Consider the following 25,197-nt stretch of genomic DNA (forward strand, 5'->3'; position numbering starts at 1 on the left):
AGAGAGAGAGAGAGAGAGAGAGAGAGAGAGAGAGAGAGAGAGAGAGAGAGAGAGAGAGAGAGAGAGAGAGAGAGAGAGAGAGAGAGAAATTGTTTGGCATGAGCCAAAGGATATGCTGACATCAGAAATATCTATACAATGGTGATTTTCCAGTGCCATTTTCTTTACTTCTTCCACACTGTTGTCCGTAATTGATACGCTAGGGTCTCCAGGGTAGTCGTCATCTTCAATGTCTTTTCAGCCCTCTTTGACATGTTTATACTGCTCATAAACTCTTCTCTTACTCATAGTAGATTCACCACAAGCTACGGTCAACATTTTGAATGTGGTGCTGCACTTTATTCCATTTTCCAAGCAAAATTTAATGCAGATTTTTTTGATCTATCTTTTATGAAAGTAAAAATTCGCATCACTTTTTGATCACACATCTTAAGTAGGGCCACTAGAGCTTGTGTTCTCTGAATGTAAATTATCAGTGATAACTGGCTATATTACACTTGATTACTGTTGTTGCTTGTGTCAGTTAGTGTTCTTCATTGCACTGGCTCACACATTAAACCACTTGGACAACATGGGAAATTATACCTTAAATACATCAGAGGATGTACCCGCATGTTATGAAACTGGTTGTACCAGTCTTTCACTGATTACAATAAAACAGCTAATATGGTAAATTGGACTCTTAATTAATTTTACTAGCATTTCAACATTTCAATATATTTTAATTTGTTGAGTGCTTTCTTCAATATGTATACTACCACAGTACTCATGTTTGTCTAACCAAAGATCTTTACTTTTTGTTAACTAGATAGAAGAACTTTACTCAGAAATCCTCTATGAACTGCTCCATACTGTGGGTTCTGATGTCACAAGTGATGAAAGAGATGCTCTGCTAAGTTATTTGCAAGAAGCTTTCAAATTAGATAATGAGAGACACTCCAATCTTTTAGAGAGAGCACAGTCAAAAGAGGTGAGTAAATGCATAAAGATGTATGAACTAGAAAATCTGGTAGGCCAAAAAGCTCTGTTCTTTATCTTGTTTTTATACTTTCAGGCTCCAAACATTTTACTAAATGTTGAAGTAATTGAAGCTAAGGATTTAGCACCAAAGGATGCAAATGGTAAGTACTGCTGCCACAAACATTTCTCTCTCTAAATCAGGAAAATGTGTCCTATAATAAACATCAGAATGTATCATAGTCGAATCAGGAATATGACTGAGATAATCATTTATCTTGTCTCAATGTCTTCCTCACAATTTACTATTACTGGGTTACTGTTTCAGAAAAGAATATTCTGGAAGTGATAGTGAGATAACATTGTGTTCAATCATCTCTTAAGTGAGAATTGTGAAGAATGTAGTTAGATTTGATCTAATATCCTGTAATGAGGCATATTGCCTAGTGTGAGGGCAGCAATTGAATTGAAATATCTCTTTCTTAGACTATTGTTGAAAATTGTAATTTTCTTGTTTTTGATGTCTATGTAACTCTCATTGATAGAGTAATAGTAATTTTTGCTCCTTTGATATAAGAATAACATACACCATGGAAATTCTGAACTGATTTATACAAACCAACTACATGCAGGCCTTCATAGGCACTGAATTATTCAGGTTTTTCAACCATTGAGTGGTCATTTGTCATCTCCTTTTTCTTCTCCTGTACTTCATGCTGAAATGTGTTCGAGAGGATGTTGAATCCATAAATATTTCAACAAGTTTGACAGAAACAAAAATGTTAAATGAATGGAGATGCCACAATTACATCAAACAAATAAAAATAAAAGCATGTTAATTTACATGCAGTGATTAGAATCAAAATAGTATGGAGTATGCTATCAGACCAATTAAGAGCAGTAGTGCATTCACACTGTGATGTATTCTTACCTGTTCCAAAATATTTTACTAAGCATTCATGTTTCAGATTAGTTAACTGAACAAACTACTCCTTATCACAAAATAAGATTATTAAATAGTGCCATAATTGTAATAAACCCTTAGCAACATTTGAAAATTTATGCCAGTATGGGACCCAGAAACAAAATTCCTGCTTCTTACCACAACTATTAGTCAAACAGGTCTTGCTAATAGACAATCAGGTCTTGCTAAAACTTTCATGGTCACTGATGTGTTCTGTTGTTTCTACAGGTTCATTAAAACTGCACATTAAAGTACCACAATGGTTTACACTGATATTTTTGACGTTATGGAATTTTTATTGATTTCATCCCGTTCAACCTAGTCATTTCATTGCAATGCATTGAATTAATTCTATAATAGTAATAGTCTTACTAACACTTTCACAAATATAAAAATAATGCAGGTTGATAATTAAGATTTTATATTGTATGACTGACCTCCAATAACCTAAAGTATTCAGTTGAAGAGTTAATAAAACCTAGAAGTTGAAGACAAAACAAGAAGACACAGTTAATGAAACTTTTTTTTGTTGTAGGTCTCTGTGACCCATTTTGCACATTGTACTTAAATTCAGCCAACACTGCCCGCTACAATACTTCGGTGAAGTCTGAAACACTGTCACCTGTTTGGGAAGAGCATTTTTCTCTGTAAGTAGATATAGCACTCTTAGAATAAAAAGAAATTACAGCATTAGAAAAAAGTCCAACCCATAGTAAAACTTCATGTAAGCTTGTAATCTGTAATGTCTTCTTTTTTTATTTTCTTGAAACTGTTGCAGTATACTACTGATGTCTTGTTGGCAGAAATGGGGCCTTGATGTTTCTTGTTTTATTTTTCAGGCCAGTAGAAAATCCATCTGAAGATATTTTATTTGTAGAAGTATGGTAAGTCTATTACTTATCAATGTTACAGCCACCTAATTACTTAGCAAGAAAATAATTTATGTCCTTTGCTTATAGGGATTTTGATCCTGCAGAGACAGTTAGAGAGAAAATGATGAAGTTTGGAGAAGTGAAAGGTGTGAAAGGGCTACGTAAATTAATGAAAGAGATAGCAGTGACGGCATCAACCGGGAAACATGATAATGAACTAGTTGGTAGTGTCCAGATTCCATTAAGGGTAAGTATCAAATTGAGATTAAATGAAGTTCTGTACTGTGAAATTGTTCAGCAGTTCATATAAATCAAATAGTTTTCTGCCTCAGTCACTTATTAATTTATCCATTATGCATTTTGATGAGTCTCACAATCATCTTCAGGTATAGCATTGCTTAGTTACATAGCTGGTGCTAGTGATGAGCACAGATGCCTTTCTACAGAAGCAGACAAAGTGCAAGGCAAGTTATGTTGCATATTTTGCTGCTGGTAAAATTGTGTTTTTAGGAAGGGCCCTATCAAACTAAATAAAAAAGACATGAATTTGTGAGAGTAAAGTTTACTCACAAATTCATGTTTTTTTTTTTTTTTTTTTTAAAAGGCAAAACATAATATGCTTTGCACTTGGTCTTCTGCTTTGGAAAGGCATTTGTGCTCTTCACCAACACCAGCTGTGGAACTAAAAAATTCTACTCTTAAAGGTGACGGTGTGAACCATCAAAATGCATAGTGGCAAAATAAATGACTGACACAGAAAGCAGTTTTATTTATATTTATCAGCTGTCACAACCTTTTGAAAGCCAAATGTAGGTGCAAGTGCACTTGCAGTGCCAGCAGCTGTTGCATTACATGCCAACGTTGGTAACAACATGCGTGATGAATAATGAGAACCAAATATGACGTGTATAAGTTGGGTACTGGTAGTCTGTTAAAATGCTAATTCAGATTTTGATATTATTTCCAAATAAAGTTAGTAAAATCAAATGTAATACATTAAAGTTTGTTACTGCAATGATGAATGTGCATCTCAGGCTGTTGTACACATCAATATTACAGCAATCATATTTTAATGTCAAGATGCATTGGCTTTGACAAATCACAAGCAAGTTTGTCACAGTCCAACCTAACCTAGACTTTGGGCAATGCTGCAGGTCAGTCTGTCAACATATGTAGTTTTCCTCCAGTCACCAAATAAATATGAAGTTTAGCAACCAATCTCAACAATCTTAATAATTGGATTGGTAAAAATTATTCTGGTGCTCTCCATATTGAAAACAAATGTAATCAATTTGTATCTTCCACCAAAAGAAATCATTGGGTTCTGTGATTCTCATTGTCTACTGTACAGTAACACCTGATTGCTTATGACCAGTGTCAGTGAACTGCCAACATCAGCATGCAGTGCAAGGGGATTCTACTGGGACACTTAGCCCAAATGTAGACAAACCTCATAGCTTTATAACAATTTTGAAAATGCTGTTTAGAAATGACACAATCTCCCTCACTTACAGATTTGATAACAAATTTGAAAATATTATGTGCAAAAAAGAGAGAGAAAAAAAGAAAAATCCACTCACTATGCCACACTTAGAAAGTTTAAACAGTAATGTGCAAAGCATTTAAAGCAACTGCAGTGTTACTGACAGGAAAAGTTTTGCGTAACTTCACTAGTGGTGTTAACAGAAACACAACTGATGAAATAAACATACAACTCAAGAGATGATTTGTATTTCCAAGAATATGAGAGGTGAAAAGTCCTCTAATTGATTTTCTCTCTTTGTGCTCAAACTGGGGAAAGGTGTCCACCCAGAAATAGGCAATGTGGGAGTTATCCTGAATGATTTGTACACTGCAGTAACTAAAATTCTGAAGTTGATAGGAATGTTTTACTGAGATGCTGCACACTTTAAAGATAAGTCTGTGAATAGTTGCATGATACAGCAATTCTTACTCTTAATTAAAAAAGGAGGTGACAGCAATTGGTGAAATGCTGCAAGTTAAACTGCTACTTTGCAACAAAGTCCATGGCACTATTTTAACTAGTTCAATCATAAATAAAAATTGTATTCCATTGATCTCTAGTGGCCTACTTTTTGATTTCAAGAAATCTTAGTTCCTGCTCAAAATGAGCTTTATGATGATGGTAAATAAATCACAGGGAAAAACACTGAAGTTCAGGAGTTGGCTTGAGTCAAGACTGTTACGCCAACTGTCAGTTTATATGGTGTGTTCACACTATGGAACCTACTTGTTTTGAGGCGATGCTCTAAAATGTAGAATAATGCTTAAAAATTTAATGTACAAAGTGATACAGGGCAAAGACAGACTCCACAAACACAAACTCCTTTTCCCCACCACATGGTCTTGAGATACCAGCCAATTGTAACTCCGGCCTCTGATTTCCATAAAGCTATTTTGAAAAATTAGTCCATCATAACTGAGTAATGGAATCAAGCTATAGCTGTAGGTGAAGAATGTGTAAGCATCTCACTGGAGCAAAAGTAAGCACAGCTGCTATTTTGTATTCAGTAATAAAGCATGGATATTTAGCAAAGCATTTTGAGTAAAATCTAATGTTACCAGTTATTTTAAATTGCTAATATTGTTGTTTTAAAAAACTTCATAAAAGTATTTAAATTAAGGTACACAAATCACAAATACTTTGTGCGTCTAAGATTAAATTTTTGTTCTTACAGAATATTCCTTCCTCTGGACAAATGTACTGGTGCAGCTTGGAAAGGAAAAATAAAGGGAAAAAGCAGGGTGACATAAAAATTAAGTTAAGTTTTGGGGCTGAGAAGAATCCAATGGTAGCACTTCAGGAACACAGACATTTATTAAGATTGTTACTACTACATGATTTAGAAGAAGCAAAGGTTGGTTTCATATTAAAGAATGATAATATAAGAAGTTGCTTTGCTAAATATTTTTACAATGGATGTGTAATTTTCAGAAAATCATCAAAGTTCTAAACATTTTGTTTGGAAAGCGACATATTCTAAGATCGGATGAAGCAGATGGAGCAATGTTATCAAGAGTATGTGCAAATTTTTGTTATGTGTTATGTGCTTGTTCTGCAGGAATTCTGTGAGGTGGAGGAGTTTTTCTCAATGGCTCAAGTGTTGAGGGAAGTTTAAATCCTTGTCATAAGTAGTAGTACCTGCAATAGCTCCTACTGAAAACTGTTGTGTAAAGTATTTTAGGGGCACTTATGTAACTGTTCTGTATTTGAAGTAGTTATGTCATTATTATAAGAAACTACGAATCAAAAAAGTAGTGGAACAAACTAGCCAGTGATATCTTCCTTAATTAGAAGTCGAAGTGCAGCACTTCAAGGCTGCCAGCCAAAGACTTCAACTTCATTTCTTGTCCACCAACAGTATGGCAGGCACATAATATTACCACAACACATAAGTTGTATAACAGTCATGACTGTTCTGGTGTATCATTTCAGAACTTTTGTGTGACCTGGGCAAAGACGGGTTGATCAAAAATTGATTCTGCTTCACTCCACTTATGCTTTACCAGCAGCATGAGATGCACTAGAAATCAAACATTAGGTGTCATATTAACCAAACCTTCATGTGAGCATTTGTTTGTAAACAATATGGACTCCTTTCAATTAACATTGACGTTATTTGCTCGGATATACCACTACTGATGATAAAAATTAAAAATGATCTAAGCAAGTATCCACCAAGTATAAACTGATATCAAAATATGTAAGTGCAACTACTTTTTAGTCTAAAGCAAAATAATTTTTTTACACACTTGCTACCGAGTTTTCTGGAACATTATCTGCACTTGTGGATACTGCATGTGATTTGTTTTGCTAACAGGAGTACATTCACAAAGTTAAAGTGAGTGGATTTTGGACAACAGTGTTGCAAATGCTTTTCAGTTTCTTGCCGTATATACAGATTGAAGATACATAAACCACACAGTACTTATGGAACATTAAATTTGTTACAATTTGCATGAACAAAATGATAAATTTTAAAATTCGTAGCTTACACGAAGGAAGAAATTCTAAACATGTGAGCATCTTCTAATGAAATATTTCAGTCTTGTGGTGATCTGGTAGTTCACAACTTCAGACACTGTTGGAGTCAATGGTATAAAGCTTATAACAAAAAATAAATAAATTACCTTTAATGACATACAGACTGATTAATACCTTTTTTTAATTGAAATATGGTGGACAAGACAGGCAGTATGAATTTCTAGGCTTTCTGTAGCTTTGCTCACAGATCATATTCCTTGAAACTATCATGTAACTTAAAACTTGTTTGTGAAATATAAGATGTAGCAGTGATACTCTGTCTAGTTATTTTGTTCTTTGTGTAGTTGTAGATGTATTCAAACTGCAATTAATTGTTTTATATTAGGTTGCCAGAGCACTTCCAGCATCCCATAATCTGGAAAAAATGTTTGTGCAAGGCTAGATATTAGTCAACTAATATGCATTTAGTGTTTTTCAGTGCTGTACTAACTAATTATGTGCTGTAGGGGCAGCATTCAGTTCTTAAATGTTAAGCTTATATAGATTTACATTTTGTACCTTTAAGTAAACTGTAAACTATACTGTATATAGAAATGTACATGCTGTATTTTAATTTAGTATGTCAATTATGAATATATTTGCTGACTGCAGAGAGAAATTGAGTAGACCATGCTACTTAGAACTGTAATAGTTTTCTTCAGTCCTGTGGTATATTTGTCTTCTGATTAAAATTTGTTTCAGTAAAATACTAATTCTCACAACTGAAATTATTTATAGACTCAACCTTATCAGTGGAATGGTGCATTCCAAGAGAAAGCGGAGACTATTCTCACCCAGCATGTAGTACAGTGTGGCTTGTCACCTGCAGATGTGGCACTAGCTCAGTGGTCTGAGTTTATAACTGTCCATATTGACCATCACCTCAACTTTAGATTATTTGCAGTTGTTCTAGAGAAGCTCCTGAAACCAATCCAAGGCGAAATTATATCAGGAGATAATGTAAGTTATTTGACATAAAATAAATTACGAACAAATCAATGTATTAAAATTAATTGATTGGCATTTGTAATTTTACGATCCAAGCTTCAATCTCATAAATAAGGTTTCAATTTTTTTCAATATTTCTTCATGCACTTTATGAACGAACAACTATGTTGTTGTTGTTTGTTGATGGTTGGTGGTATTTTGAGAGTGGTGTTGACATTTTATAATGTAATTTGTTTCTTTTGTTTTCTCCAGGCAAAATTGTTCTGGGATTCCACAAAGAAGTTATTACCATCTTGTCTCAATGCTGTAAGAAAAATACGTAAGCTGACTCCAAGTGATAAGAACACATTAAATCAGTTATCTTCTGTTATTAGGTAAATACATCATCACTACAGTAGTAATTTACAGAAGCTATATTACTGGGTGGTTATAATTAAACTTTTCCTATTTAATGCATTGTAACATAAGACAGTAATTGCTGTAAGAGTACCAAACTTCATAGCATTAATGTCCACAGTATGGGGTGCATGATTTCCATGCATCAGGGTGCCACTGTCTAGTTCCAACTATGGCCACCAGGTGCTGTGAACAGTCACAGTGATCCATAATCTCACTCAGCTGATTGGTTTCAGTGCAGTTGTTGATGCATGAACATGAGGTTGGACAGAAGGAGCAGGGCATTATCAGTGATGCTCTATCATCAAAACAACAGTAATGCTGCAGCTGCACTTCAGGAGAGCTTGAAGAAGTAGTCTGAATCAACTGGAGAACTGGGAGTCGCTCTGGAAAGAGGTCAATGACCAATTGCACCACAGATGGTTGATGTAACCAGTGTTGCTATGGCAGGCAATGCTCTGGACAATTCATGATTGTCAGGCGGTGCAAGGTGCTGTGTCATGACAGTTGAATATCCTGTGGTCCTCTGTACAGAAGGTCTTTTGAATCATTCTCAAGTAATATCCTTACAAGATCCATATCATATAGCAGCTTGCACCACAGGATGCACAACAACATGTTGACTTCACTCTCCACTTTCTCGCAAGGGTTGAAGTTGTTGAGGACTGGCCCTTGACCATCCTATGGACAGATGAAGCTCATATTTCTCTGATGGGAAAGGTGAACACACAGAATTGCCAAGTGTGGGGATCTTCACCTCCAGTCACTGTGCATAAAGTTTCTCTGAATGCCGAATGTGTCACTGTATGGTGTGGCTTCATGGCTATGTTCATCATTGGCCCATTCTATTTTGAACAGACTTGTGCTCAAGGACGAAAGATGTACATTGTGACTGGCCAGTGTTAGCATGATATGCTTCACCAGCATGTCATACCCACCCTAGTTTTCATCCAAGATGGGGCCCCAACGCATATTGCTCATGAATTTCATCTACTTCTCCAAAACACATTTGGAGATGTTTGAATTATTAGCTGATTGTTGCCAAATGCTTGGCCAGCATGATCACCTGATCTCACTCTCTGTGGTTTCTGGTTGTTGGGCTACCTGAAGGACAGAGTTTACCAGAGGAAACTTCACACATGCACTGATCTGAAGAGCAGCATATCAAGAGAGATAGCTAGCATACCTAGGGACATGTTTCATTCTGCTGTGCAGAATGCAATCCTGTGCTTTCAGACTCTTCTCAATACTGATGGGTGCCTTACTGAGTCCCTTTTGTAGCAGTAATGGTACTGGTATGTAATGGTATGATGTACCATAGCAACACATTAGAGATGTTTCAGTTGAGTTGATTCTGCATTATTTCTCTTCCCCAAGTCCCTGATATTAAAGCTATCAGGTTTGGTACTCGTACAGTAATTAGTTTCAGTGTTATAATGTGTTAAATAGGGAAAGTTTGATTATAACCACCTGGTATGCAGAATAATAATAATAATAATAATAATAATAATAATAATAATAATAATAATAATAATAATAACAACTCCCGTGGAGGCCCGGGAAAAGAATAGGCCTCCAGTGTGTTCTGCCAGTCGTAAAAGGCGACGAAAAGAACAAACCACTAACAGGGCTAACCCCCCTTTTAGTGTGATTAGTTGGTTCAGGACAGAACTAAAGAAACCTCGGACAAGCGCTGTCATGGTCGGGGACGACGCTTGAACCCTATGCCCGTCCACAATGGTAACGACACTGCTAGCCACACGGAAAATGATTAAAACCCAAATAGTGGCGTTTTGCAGGATATGCTTCCTGCAACCACCCTAGAAGGAAAACAAAGACAGAGGATGAGATGGTCAGATGAAGTTAATCGACACCTCATGTTCTGTTATTACCAAGCAACAAACCTAGGAACCAACACAACTGGATACAGATCACAAGTATACACAACATTTATTACCAGATACCCGGAATTAAAATTTTTAACAGAACAACGACTAGCTGATCAGATCCGTGTAATAATCAAAAATAACAGGATACCCCAGTCAGAATAAGAAAACATCAAACAACAAGTACAACAAATACTGGAACAAAATAATGTGCAATCAGAAGAAGAAGAAAATACAGTAATGGACTCAAACATCCCAGAGCAAACAAACAAAGAACAACACGCATCAATTAAACAGTCAGAGGAAAACGAAATCTTAAGACAGCCACCAGAACAAGCACAAATAGAACACGAAGTGACACACATGTTAGATATAGAAGAAAAATTTCATCTGACGTATATAGAATACAAAGACACAAATACAGACATTAGATCATTCTTGCATAGACCGCCAAATAACCCACAAGTCGAAACAACAATAAAAACTATCAACACAATCATACACAACAAAATAAATGAAAACACAACTTTGGAAGAGTTACAACTACTGGTTTATATAGGAGCACTCACTACACTAAATATACACACTAGGCAGAGATCAGAACCAACCAACACACGGAAGAAACCCACAAAAACAGCATGGCAACACAGGCTACAGATCAGAATAGAAAAACTGAGAAAAGACATCGGACAGCTAACACAATTTATAAGAAATGAAATGTCAGAAAAAAAATGAAAAATGTTAGGTAAAATCTCACAACAAGAAGTGATAGAGCAATTAGATGAAAAGAAGCAGAAATTACAAGCATTAGCCAAACGACTCGGAAGATACAAAAAAGTGAAAATAGAAGGAAACAAAACCAAACATTCAACACAAACCAAAAGAAATTTTACCAGACAATAGATAACACACACATTAAAATAGACAATCCACCAAACATAACAGACATGGAACACTCATGGAGCAACATATGGTCAAACCCGGTACAACATAACAGGCATGCACGGTGGATACAAGCAGAAACAGATACATACAAGATGATACCACAAATGCCTGAAGTGATAATTTTGCAACATGAAGTCACCCAAGCAATTAATTCTACTCACAATTGGAAAGTCCCTGGAAAAGATAAAATAGCAAATTTCTGGCTAAAGAAATTCACCTCAACACATTCACATGTAACTAAATTATTTAACACTTACATTGCAGACCAATACACATTCCCTGATACCCTTACACAAGGAATAACTTATCTGAAACCTAAAGATCAAGTAGACACAGCACACCCAGCTAAATATCATCCCATAACATGCCTACCAACAATATACAAAATATTAACTTCAGTCATTACACAGAAATTAATGACGCATACAACATAGAACAAAATTATAAATGAAGAACAAAAAGGCTGTTGCAAAGGAGCACGAGGATGTAAAGAGCAACTGATAATAGATGCAGAGGTGACATATCAAGCTAAAACTAAACAAAGGTCGCTACACTATGCATACATTGATTACCAAAAAGCTTTTGATAGTGTACCCCACTCATGGTTACTACAAATATTGGAAATATACAAAGTAGATCCTAAATTGATACAGTTCCTAAACATAGTAATGAAACATTGGAAAACCACACTTAATATCCAAACAAATTCAAATAATATCACATCACAGCCAATACAGATTAAGCGTGGAATATATCAAGGAGACTCATTAAGTTCTTTCTGGTTCTGCCTTGCTCTGAACCCACTATCCAACATGCTAAATAATACAAATTATGGATATAATATTCCTGGAACATGCCAACACAAAATCACACATCTGCTATACATGGATGATCTAAAACTACTGGCAACAACAAATCAACAACCCAACCAATTACTAAAGATAACAGAAGTATTCAGCAATGATATAAATATGGCTTTTGGAACAGGCAAATGTAAGAAAAATAGCATAGTCAAGGGAAAACACACTAAACAAGAAGATTACATATTGGATAACCACAGCGACTGCATAGAAGCGATGGAAAAAACAGATGCCTATAAATATCTAGGATACAGACAAAAAATAGGAATAGATAATACAAATATTAAAGAAGAACTAAAAGAAAAATATAGACAAAGATTAACAAAAATACTGAAAACAGAATTGACAGCAAGAAGCAAGACAAAAGCTGTAAATACTTATGCTATGCCAATATTGACCTACTCATTTGGAGTAGTGAAATGGAGTAACACAGACCTAGAAGCACTCAATACACTTACACGATCACAATGCCACAAATATAGAATACATCACATACATTCAGCAACTGAAAGATTCACATTAAGCAGAAAAGAAGGAGGAAGGGGATTTATCCACATAAAAAACCTACATTATGGACAGGTAGACAATTTAAGAAAATTCTTTATAGAACGAGCAGAAACTAGCAAAATACACAAAGCAATCACTCATATAAATACATCGGCTACACCACTGCAATTTCATAACCACATCTACAACCCTTTAGATCACATAACATCAACAGATACGAAGAAAGTAAATTGGAAAAAGAAAACACTACATGGCAAGCACCCGTATCATCTAACACAGCCACACATCGATCAAGACGCATCCAACACATGGCTAAGAAAAGGCAATATATACAGTGAGACGGAAGGATTCATGATAGCAATACAGGATCAAACAATAAACACCAGATATTACAGCAAGCATATTATTAAAGATCCCAATACCACAACAGATAAATGCAGACTTTGCAAACAACAAATAGAAACAGTAAATCACATCACAAGCGGATGTACAATACTAGCAAATACAGAATACCCCAGAAGACATGACAATGTAGCAAAAATAATACATCAACAGCTTGCCTTACAACATAAACTTATAAAACAACATGTTCCCACATACAAGTATGCACCACAAAATGTACTAGAGAACGATGAATACAAATTATACTGGAACAGAACCATTATAACAGATAAAACAACACCACATAACAAACCTGACATCATACTCATGAATAAAAAGAAGAAATTAACACAACTAATCGAAATATCCATACCCAATACAACAAATATACAAAAGAAAACAGGAGAAAAAATTGAAAAATACATCCAACTGGCTGAGGAAGTCAAGGACATGTGGCATCAGGATAAAGTTGACATCATACCAATTATACTATCAACTACAGGAGTCATACCACACAATATCCACCAGTACATCAATGCAATACAGCTACATCCAAACTTATATATACAACTACAGAAATCTGTAATTATTGACACTTGTTCAATAACCCGAAAGCTCCTAAATGCAATGTAACATATACCATGCAGTTAAAAGGAAGTCACGCTTGATCAAGGTCCGCGTCACCTTCCATTTTTAACCAGTCATAACATCTGAGACAAGAAAGAAATAATAATAATAATATGAAATTAGAGACAGAAACTTCTTCATGAAACAATAAAAATGAAATGATCATATGGCATTTATTGGCTGGGATATCCCCTTCGGGGTTCGGCCACCCTAATGCAAGTCTTTTTAGTTGATGCCTCTTAGGTGACTTGCGTGTCAATGATGATGAAAATTATGATGGAGACACAACACCCAGTCCCATGCTGGGAATTGAACCCGGATCCCCTTTATGGCAGACGGTAACGCTACTGCTGCGCTACAGAGGTGGACCATGAAACAATTATAAATAAGTATTATTCCTGATGCTGAAAGTTATTGAGTGTTCATATCACATCATTCTTGCCAGGATCTCCTGATTCAGTGTTTCAGCTTTCTTGAGGGAACTGGCTGCAATGCTGAAACAATGGGTAGGAAGATTGTGGCAAGAATGGCATTATACCAATACCCAAACCCTTTCAACATCAGTGAGAAAGCTTGCATAAGCCAATGGTCTTTGCTCTTACACAAGTTTTTCTGTAACTATCGATGGTGTGATAACCTACGTACATTCCCTCAAGATTTTAGCTAACAACACTTTCCACAATTATTTATATTTACTACAAATATTAATTCATACAATTTGTATTTACTCTTCCATTTTCACTTTTTGTGGAATATAACCTCATTTAAGGGTAGTTGATTTCATTGAAACAACTTCTTTACTGAGAAGCCTTACACTGTTAAAATATATCTGGACACTGATTAATGGATTAATATGGGGTGTGTGCACTCTTCACCTTTATGATCACTTGACCTCTGCTGTGGTCACTTTAAGTGTCTGAATGTCTGTAGAGGAATGACAGCCCATTCTCCGTTAAGAGCCAAAACCAGAGACTCCGGGCAGGCTAGTACATTTCAAGAATGCTATTGTCCACAAGCCCTTGCCCACAGGTACTGCTTCAACAGGGTGCAATGCCATGCTGATAAAAACGGTTATTATCTCTGTTACTCTGTTGCACATGGAAAACTACACTCTGAAATATGTTCGTATCTTTTGGTGTAACATTCTCTTAAGAACTATAAGGGCACCGCACTTCAGCCGCAATAAACATGACCTCTTCTGTATTTTGCTATTGGCGCTACGTATGACAGCAGGTAATGTTCTCCAGATGTCTGCCAAACTAAAATGCTTCCATTTGACTGTGACAGGATATAGCAGTATTAATCACTCCAGATCACTTGTTTCCAGTCTCTACTGTCCAGCAGGGTTGCTTTTTATGCCTCGAGCATTGCTTAGCACTGACTACAGAAATGTGTGGTAGCACTTTGGAACTCACAAGTGATTCTTTCTGCTGATTTCATGTGATATTTCTATTACAGCCACCCTCTGCAGTGCTCAGCAGGCCCTGTTCATTGTACATGAGAAGTGCACATTCATGGTGTTGCTGTTGTCATTCCTTCACATTTCCTCTCCATACTCACTTTGCCAAGAGTTGACTTGGGCACATTTAGATGAGTTGGTTCCACTTCTTGTGTCCTCTGCTGATCAATTCTGCATTATTTATGGGTGTTAAGATATGTATGAGCAGATTGAAGATGTAAACACATGTCCTAAATCTCCAAAGAGAAAAGAAAGGTGATAGGATACTTAACTCACTCTTGGAGCTCTTAACTGGTTTTATTTGACCAGCATTTGCTTAAAAATCACCAACCGTCCTCCTTTTTGATGTAATTCTTTTACTCTCTGACAGAACATACAGAATGCTGGATTGATCATGTATAATTACACACAAAGAGCTCTGTGCCCCTCAACTCTCTCTTCTAATGGGGCTTCGAAATCTCTGATGAGAGTTCAGTTCATTACAGAATCACATTCAGTATATGATTTCCGAACCCTATGTCTGTCATTGTTTAAATTTCCAGCTCGGAAAATGGAAAAAAAAGATGTTCACATATTAGTTCATTTATTGTTCTGATGTTGAATAATGAGCTTTCCTTAGAGATCCTGAGACACGCCCACAGTTTTTAGCTATCCAGTTCTAATTCTATGTGTGTATTTAAAAACCATAAATGTGCTGAATGAATCAAATGTTTCTAGTGATTTCTGTTGATATCTTTAATTTATGGTTTCGTTATTTAATCATAATATGATTTATTCACAGGGATTTAACTTCACAATAAATTTGCTTTCATGTATTGGATATCAACAAGTTTTGTAACATCAAACTCACATTTCTTCCCCAGTAATGGAGCATTTTAGAACAAAATCAGCAGATATTCATGTCCCATTATGCAAATTTCTGATCACATATTCAACAAGACTTCACTGCATGATATCTCCTCCACAGCTTACAGCTAGCAGTTCCTTGGTGTTCAACTGGCTGCCCTACTTCCACAATATTAACACTTGATCAACATGGGCTGTAAGAAAACGAATGGAATGTAGAACCCACAGAAACTGTTACTCTGTAAGCATGGAATGTTAGGATCATATATCTGTACTGGGGAACATGTATCATATCTTTTATAAAACGTAGGAAGCATTACTCAAAATTTAATAAAACATTTGTCAAAGAACCCTGACAATGTAATACAAGCCCAGCAAGAGTTTTAATCAAATATACTGCATTATCTTGTCACAGTCCGTAAACAGTCAATACAAAAGTAGTAGTAAAGCAGTCAGTCAGTCAAAAGTAATATTACATGTTTGCTGTACACATATGTGGTAAGCGTGACAGATTGTCACAATCGGTGCCTTATGTGTTACAGCAAGATATCACTATTTACTTTTGGTTACAGCATTGATGCTGTAGCTACGTCTGATTCTTGATTGGGTTATTGCTGTCAGTTGTGTAGTGCCATAGAATTAAGGTAGAAACTATTGATTTTCGTGAGAATAGTGGGGTTGAAGCAGTGTGTTGCCTTTGAGGCCTTATCCACTGGTTCAGTTCTCCATTTTGACACAGAATTTTATCTTGTCACATATAAATCAGTTATTATTATTATTATTTTATATTTTGTAGCTATTTCTAGTTTTGTCCTTCCCATTCAAAGTGGAAATCTTGTACTTTGATGCACAAGCTCCATGAATCACATTCTAAAAAACAAAAGATGTTTCATCACTGTTGCATAACCTCAGCCCTGGTTTATATTTATGGTATTAGTCTTTCAGCATGAGGTGCTACTTCACTTAAACTAATCTATAGTATTTTTCTGTGCTATTTACCTCAGCTTTCACTAGTAGTATTCATCTTTACTAAGAACATTATAATTTTTTTCCATACAATATTGTTTGGTTATAAACATTGATTCTAGATAATAAAAATGTAGCACAAAACTTTTTTATACTGCAAAGGTGTTCATAATTATTTTTATCCATGAAAAAAATTTTCCTTTGTTGTTACTGCTATTCAGTTTAATTATTGAGCTTACAGTTACTGTCTACTTTTCAGCATTCTCTCATTGTTAAAGGAATTACAACCTCCTGAGGGTTTTGAACTTTTTCCTCAGTCTGTTTATGGTTGGCTGAACTATGATGGTGATGAGCCAAATTGTGATATACAAGAGACATTGAGACAAGCTGTTACACAGGGAGCTACTGACTGGTAAGCTCTCACAAGTAGGACATTACCCACAGACTAAAGAAAACAGACAGAATGAAGAAAGTTTATAAAAATAGCATAGTGATAGTTCTCTGTATTATAAGCACAAGACTTCATAACTTGAATATTTTTGTAGGTATAATCATATAATGGACAATAACAAGGTAAATGACTCTGAAGAAGAAGCTCAACTGAACCATGTAATTAAAATTGTACAGCTTGTAAGGACAGATCTTCAGAGAGCAATTGAATACCATGATAAAATTTTCCAACAGTAAGTACAGTAAGAATCATTTCTATTTTGGTTGTAGATAATCTACAATCTTCTCACTGCAGTGTACCTGTATGCATGTTGACATTTAAAAAAAAACTAGGTACAAATACTGAATATTAATAATGAATTTACACAGGGAATAACATTGTCCCCATTTTTTAAATAGTGGACATTTTAACAATTTAAATAAATGTTTCTGAAATATTTGGACATATAAATGTCATAATACTGTTAACAAACCTGGGTTAGGTTTAAAACTTTCCATGTACGGAAAATGCTATGACATTAATGGATATTTATTAATAATTCAGACATTATTTAGAGTCATTTTGGATATCTCATCTTTGAAAAGCTGAGAATTTAATGTGAGAATTGAGTATATATACTTTAAATAGTTACTCAGTCTATGTTTAATCTCTCTTATTTTGGCTTCTGTTTATTTCCAGGACAATCCACTTACCATATGCAAAGACACTGTACAAATTGTATGAATCGAAAGTAAGTACTAAACATTGCAACTCAGTAAAGCTTTTAGCACGCAATTCTGATTAACAAACATCGTACAATGATTTGATAATATTATGAAAAGGACAGATTGCTACTCTCATGACCACAGGCTCTGGTTGCCGAAGATTTAATGTACTCAATAAAGATATAGTAGATTGGTTGCTGGATGCGTGTGCACTCAGCTAAATTCCTTATGAATTTTCCACTGTTCTACAGTGGTTGAGACCCACACAGCAGATAGAAAATAATGTTAGGCTTTTTTTAAGCGACAGGCAAATAAAAACAAGACAAATGGAGAAAAGTAAGTAAACTGCTCATTGTTACGAAAGTAATTCCCATAACTGTTACATTTATCCACTGTGAGACAAAACGGTTGATACCTTCACGGAAAAATGTTTGCGGTTGCCTATGACTACACCCAGGCATACACCTCTTCAACAAAAGCAAGTTTCCAGCCAAAATGTCTGCAGTTGTCTGCAGAATCATGATTGTACCCAAGCCATAGTGGCCACAAATGTCTTTCTTCAGGGCTCAAAATTATGGAAATCGCACGTGGAGAGATTGGGACTGTATGGAGGATGTGTGAGGGCTTAACAGCAAAATTTCTGTAGTGTAGTTGAAACAACAGGTATGCCAGCTCCTGGAAATTCATGATGAGCCTTTTCTTTGACAGCAAGCACCCACTGCTCATGAGCTTTCTGTGACATGCATAGCATATGTGGATGCTGCAAAAATTGAAGCACCCAATCAGTCTTAAACATTAAGGAATTTTGATGCTGATGTCATTCTGTTGCTGGAAAATTACTCCCCAGACGTAGCCCAGGTGGCTTAGACTACACTGCATACATCTTGCTGGGAAGCTCTTACACATCTTCCATTCAGCCTCAACCCCTCCCCATGCAATTTCCATATTTTTGGAGCACTGAAGAAATACATTTGTTGCCACCGTGGCTTGGGTAAAATCATGATTCTGCAGACAACTGCAAACATTTTTGCATTAAGACATTGGCCATCTTACCGCATAGTGACATAAATGTATTAACAGTTATGGCAACCATTTTTGAAATAATAAAGAGTTTACTTACTTTTTTCCATCTGTCTGTCTTCATTTGACTGCCCCTTATATTTTCTGCAGTAATGAATTTCCTCATACCACCATAATGGGGAAAAGGTATAATGAGATATCAGGAATAATATAAGTCCACCTTTTAAATGTCTCTCTTAAATCAGTGAAAAAGGTAAAATATTTATTACACAACATATCAGGGCCACAAAGTGAAGATCACAATATCAAAAGGTATGTGCAAAGATGTAAGATATCATGCAAATTACTTGTGATAATAAAAGCACGTAAATAAAACACCAGCCACCATTTGCCAAATGGGAATAAGTGCTGAATGGATGTTGGTGTAAATGTGACAGTTCCTGTCAAGTTATTTGAATTAGCTAATAAGTGCGATTTGCCTCGATTAACTGAGGATTTGTGATAGATGAACTGATAACTTCAGGTATTAACTTACCATTAATTTGAGACTTTTTAAGTGTTGTTAATTACCAGTTTTACTCTTGTCCCACTGAGTCACTCTTCATCTGGATTCATATATTGTATTTCCAGTTAATCTTTTTGCCACTGTTCATTTGAATCTTCCAAAAAGGAAGATCTGCCTTTATTAATGCCTACCTTCTACTACCATGTAAGCTGAAGTTTTATTTATTGTTTGTAAGGGTTAGTAAGAGGCCTTTTACACACATTCGTTTGACTTGATTTTGAAACTGGTAATGTTCTCTTACTTCAAGAGAAAGTTCACTATAATATCATGACCGAAAGATAAGGGATGAGAAATTTTACACACGGAACTAAACTGTAGTAATATTACAGGTAGAATTTGTTATGAGCCAACCAATCATATTTTTCAACAAACATAAGTAACATTATATTTAATGTGCATGATTGTTTTCAAATGGGAACATTTATTTGTGCAGTTGTTTTTCCCTTTAGAGAACTTTACAGAAAATCTGCTGTTTTACGAAGTGCACATTTTTATTTTATTTACAGGTTTCAGAACTAGTTGGACCAGTTATCAAAAATGCGTGCATGTGTTTGAAACCACTGAAATTTGGCGATAACATGGAAGTTGTTGAAGGTGATACTGATCCCCTGAGTATGGGCACCAAATTGTTTGAGCTCTACTTGATTCTCCAAAGGTTCTGTGTGTAAGTACTTGTTTTAGAAGTTCTGTAATAAATGATTTCAAGGGAAATTTCAGTGTGAAACAAAATCAGAAAAAAGAATTTCATCTTTAATTAGAATCACCTAAAAGGAAATATAAAAGAGATTATGCTAATATTTATTTCTTTAGATGTTAATCTGTTGCCAGCATTGTTACACAATAGATTCATACGATTGAATATACACGCATTCCATCCTGGATTTTCCATTGTTCGAATACACACGCTCCTTTATATAAGGACCTGAGGTGCTATGTTTTCCACACATGGGAACCGGTCACTTCGTGAGAAGTGATAGTCAGTATTACTTTTTGTGGATGAATGGTTTGTAAGCTATTTGTTGTATTGTATAGATCCACAACCACCATATACAGGGTGATTGTAATTAAAGTTAAACTTTCAAACCACTGTAGAAATAACACCACTGGTCAGAATGATGTAAAATTGCAATGGAACATTATTGGATAAGGGGGAAAACGTATGGCAGAAAAAATGTAGGAATAGATGGTACTGTAAGCATCATAATTTAATAGTGGTTGACTACAAATGACAAATTAGTCACACAACAATGCCTAAGATGTACGTCCAGTGTTAAGCAAACTATACTGCTCAGTGTGCATGGGTGTACAGGTGTGATACTGTTAGTTACTTAAGCCCATCCACCAAAGCAAGTTCATATCACATTGGCTGGGAAAAATCTGTTTATAATTGTCCTGAGGACAAAAAATGCATAAAAGGCATCAGTTACATCAGTTTTTAACTATCCAGAGATAAAAAACCACATAAGAAGCATAGAAGCATCAATCACTTCGGGTTTTAATTGTCCTGAGGCCAAAAACTGAATAAAAAGCATCAGTCAGAATCAAACTGGATCATCAGTTTCCTTGTGACAGATGCAGAACATGTTCGATCTGCTGTCCACTATTTTCTGCAACAAGTTGAAATTGAGAAACAGCTTGTTTCACAACTGACCGAAGTGCTTCCAGAGTCACATTCAGAATGTGTTGCACAATGCATACCTTCAATGCAGCTAAGTTTGTAATTGGAACACTGAACACATCTTCTAGATAGCCCCACAGCCAGAAGTCACACAGATTAAGTTCAGCTGATTGGGACAGCAAGACTATAGGGAAGTGGCAGCTGATAATTCTAGCATTTCTGAAATGGTGCTTCGGCAGCTGCTTAACTGGTTTTGCAATGTGCTGAGGTGCTACATCTTGGATAAAAATGGTCCCCTCCACACTGTTGGAGAGCTGGAATGACCTGGTTGCCCAAAAGGCCCTTATAGTGCTAGCTAGTGATGGTACAGGTAACAGGACTGGGAACACCTGTCTCTTCGAAAAAATATGGCCCTATGATAAACGATGGCTTAAACCCACACCACACCATGACTTTTTCAGGATGATGTGATACTGGTTGATTTGTGTGTGGATTTTCCATTGCCCATATCCTACAATTCTGTATGTTGACATGCATATTGGAAGCTCTTTCAGAAGTAATTACCTGAGAACTTCCACTTGTTCTGCTTGTAATGTGAATGGATGATTTTTCTGTTCACCTGCAACAGTGCCTGGAAATGAGTGGCTGCCATTTGGATGGTGTCAGTTTTTGCACAGGAACTGCAATGCATTCTTGTCTGTGCTTTATGTTTATTAAATAATATATTTGTAATATGTGAGAAATGTAAAAATTTAAATTTATAAAAAATAAATTTGTTAGAATGATCTAAAAAGTGTAACAGATCCCTACCAGATGTGGAATATGCCATAAATATGTAAAATGATTGCTGGCATGCTATTATGGAGGCAGAAGTGTTCATTAGCATTTCATAAATGATCATAATTCTTAGTTGCATATTGATTTGCACCTTACATTTCAATCAGCCAAATGTCCTGCATGATTAATCTACAATTGAGCCACAGCTTTTGCTCATGTATGTTCATTGTTTCCATACTAACATATTGAAGTATCAGTGAATTCTTTTAACAATTACCAGTGGTGGTAATTAAGATTAGTGGTGTAGTGGCTTAGCAAGAAAGTTACGATAAAAAAAAATGATAGTGTGTGCATTTTATTCATATTATTGAACTGTAAAAACCTGTTTTATGTAATCTACTAATAATTATATTATTGCAGGATGGGCATAGGATTATGTCCTGCAGATGCTGATGATTTTGAAATAAAAAACTTTCATCTGTGGTTCCATCGAGGTGTTGCTCAGTGGCTTGATATAGCTTTATACAAGGCGTTACAGAGGATAAACAAGGCAGTGGAACTAGATAAGTTGGAACCTGTTGATAGCACTGTTAAATACAGCTCATCTGCTGTAGATACTCTGGCAATTTTTTATCAGGTAAAAACTGAGACACGTAATCCCTTTATTTGCCTTGTATTGCTGGTTTTTTCTTTTAAACATAAAATGAAATTATTTGATTTGATTTGATTTGATTTGATTTTTTATTGGTCCAGTTTTATCATATAGCACAAATTGTACAATTGATATTGGACAGGTCAAAGATAAGTTACAATAATACATAATATTAACAATTCAAATTAGGTACCAACTACAATTACTTTTGTTACTTATTCAGAAATTCTCTGATAGAATAGAAACAGTGCTTTATTAGAAATGCCTTTAGTTTTCTCTTGATTGCAGATAAAAATATTCTGGAAGCAGCTAAACTGGCCAGATGTAGAAGGTTCTTACACTTTTGTTGCAAAAATAATTGATGTAAGTACCCAAAATATGAATTCATGCAAGGAGGGGCCCTAAGTTATTTGGTTCTGGTTAGAGAATGTTTTTGTAAAGTGAATTATTTTAGAATAAAGAAAACTTTTGACCTATTTGTCTTTTATATTTCTTTAATTCTCTTTGATAATATAAGGAAAATGACAGATTGCTACTCCTCATAAATATGACACGTTGAGTTTTAGACAGGCACAGCAAGAAGACTAAAAAACACGCAATGAGTTTTCCTTATATTGTTTAATTCTCTTTGTATTTATTTCCTTGCTCTCTATTTTTAATTGCATGGACAAAATTTTAATTTCACTTTGAAACTTAGAACATCTCGATAGATTTATTACAACTGCTGGTACAAAATTAATATTTATTATCCTTCCTTATAGGATATTTGTAAGTGCTCAGTCTATTATGCAGACAAAATGGGCAAGAAAGTTGAAGGTCTTGGCGAAATTCGGAATGTGTATGAAACAAAATTTGAAGTCACAAATGAGGTGAGTTTTCCGTGTAACATAGGTTTTAAATTCTTTCCATTCTCTGGGATTAATTGTGTTACAATGAAATATTTCTCTCTTTTTATAATTAATTAACCCTAAAAATTTATTTATTTTTTCTCCAGTGGTGTCTGGCAATCAATAACATTGACTATGTTAGACAGTCGATAGTTCCTTTTGTGTCAGAACTGGGTATGGAGGAAATAATTACATCCCTTGCAAACTTCAGAAGTCAAACAGAAGCTGAACACTGCAGAGAAACATTACAGTTAGTGATTGACAATGACGTTGAAACAGTAAGAAATAAAATTCTGGAGTTACTGGAAACAGTTGCTGAAAAGGTACACAATTTATAAGTAGTTTTGGATTACACTAAAAATAATAAAAACATAATACCTCTGATAACAAGACAGACGGTGTGTAAGCCGGAAAGGTGGAGTGGAGGGATATAAAACTTAATAACTTGTTATTTATTAATGCTTGGTTTGATTTGTTCATTGTGATAGGAATAATTTTGAACTTACAGTGACTTAACATTTTTCCAGATGACACCATCAATACACAGATTTTTACTTGAAGGTGCAGAACTTTTACATCAAGACAGCAATACTTTGGACAGGTTAATGAAATACCTAGATGATAACCTAATTACGCTTCATTCACAATTAAATGAAGATAATTTTGATAGAATCCTTGCAATTATGTGGGAGAATGTGTCTCACATTATGCTTGATATTGTGGAGAATAATCTAGAGGTAAGAAATATGTATTAGAAAATGTTCTTACTACCATTCTCACAAAAGATTGTTTGTTGAAGACACAGACAATTCTTGCTCCTGCTTGTGAGAGCCTTGTATAAGTAATTTTTTTCATTGTCTTTAATCAGCTGACACAATTTCCTTTGGCTTATTGTGGTCTGAATATTACGGACTTCAAATGTGTTTTAATACAGTGAGAGCTCACTTACCTTAACAAGCAAGATAAATGTAACAGTACAGATGAAAGAAACTGAGTGACAGATCTTGGGAGAAGAGAGTAAAACAATAGAGAAACATGGGCAGAACAGTTTACATCTACATACATACACTGCAAGCCACTGCATGGTGCATAGTGGAGAGTACCCTGTACCACTACTATTCATTTCTTTTCCTGTCCCACTCACAAATAGCATGTGGGGAAAAATGACTGTCTGTACACTTCCATATGTGCACTGATTTCTCAAATCTTACCTTTGTGGTCATTATTGAAAATGTATGTTCGTGGCACTAGAATCGTGCTGCAGTCACCTTCAGATGCTGGTTCTCTAAATTTTCATAGTAGTGTTCCTCAAAAAGAATGTTGCCTTCCCTGCAGAAATTCCCATTTGAGTTCATGAAGAATTTAGCAGCCTACCCCGGAATTGCTTTGATGCCTTCCTTCAGTCCAACCTGGTATGGATACCAAACACTTCAGCAGTACTCAAGAATAGGTTGCACCAGCATCCTATATGCACTCTTCCTTACAGATGAACCATGCTTTCTTAAAATTCTCCCAATAAACCGGATTTGACCATTCATCTTCCATACCTCAATCATGTTCAATCCATTTCATATCATTTTCAGAGCTACACCAAAATATTTAAACAATGTGACTGTGTCAAGCAGGACACTAATAATATTTTGTTCAAACAATCAGGTTTGTTTCTCTTACTCATCTACATTAACTTATATTTTTCTACATTTAGAACTAGTTAGCTGCCATTCAACACACTAACTAGAAATTTTGTCTAAGTCATTTTGTATACTCCTACAGTCACTGAAGTTTGACACCTTCCCACACACAACAGCATCATCAGCAAACAGCCAGACTGCTGCCCACCCTATCTGCCATATCATTTGTGTAT

At 35.4% G+C, this 25,197-nt stretch overlaps 1 protein-coding gene across 4 annotated transcripts in view; it reads left to right on the forward strand.

Annotated features, from left to right (window-relative positions):
* Positions 1-25,197, forward strand: part of LOC126481765 (protein unc-13 homolog 4B) — a 254,770-nt gene that overhangs the window by 205,934 nt on the left and 23,639 nt on the right. For all 4 annotated transcript variants that reach the window (XM_050105723.1, XM_050105738.1, XM_050105730.1 and 1 more), the window contains 17 exons: positions 809-970; positions 1,055-1,121; positions 2,457-2,568; positions 2,761-2,805; positions 2,881-3,040; positions 5,493-5,672; positions 7,577-7,798; positions 8,039-8,160; positions 16,919-17,071; positions 17,205-17,342; positions 17,789-17,840; positions 19,906-20,063; positions 22,215-22,431; positions 22,735-22,809; positions 23,208-23,315; positions 23,441-23,656; positions 23,861-24,070. In XM_050105723.1, the coding sequence (XP_049961680.1) occupies positions 809-970; positions 1,055-1,121; positions 2,457-2,568; positions 2,761-2,805; positions 2,881-3,040; positions 5,493-5,672; positions 7,577-7,798; positions 8,039-8,160; positions 16,919-17,071; positions 17,205-17,342; positions 17,789-17,840; positions 19,906-20,063; positions 22,215-22,431; positions 22,735-22,809; positions 23,208-23,315; positions 23,441-23,656; positions 23,861-24,070 (2,397 nt within the window). The remainder of the gene's footprint in view (positions 1-808; positions 971-1,054; positions 1,122-2,456; positions 2,569-2,760; positions 2,806-2,880; positions 3,041-5,492; positions 5,673-7,576; positions 7,799-8,038; positions 8,161-16,918; positions 17,072-17,204; positions 17,343-17,788; positions 17,841-19,905; positions 20,064-22,214; positions 22,432-22,734; positions 22,810-23,207; positions 23,316-23,440; positions 23,657-23,860; positions 24,071-25,197) is intronic.

Source organism: Schistocerca serialis, chromosome 1 (genome assembly GCF_023864345.2).
Source record: "Schistocerca serialis cubense isolate TAMUIC-IGC-003099 chromosome 1, iqSchSeri2.2, whole genome shotgun sequence".
NCBI lineage: Eukaryota > Metazoa > Arthropoda > Insecta > Orthoptera > Acrididae > Schistocerca > Schistocerca serialis.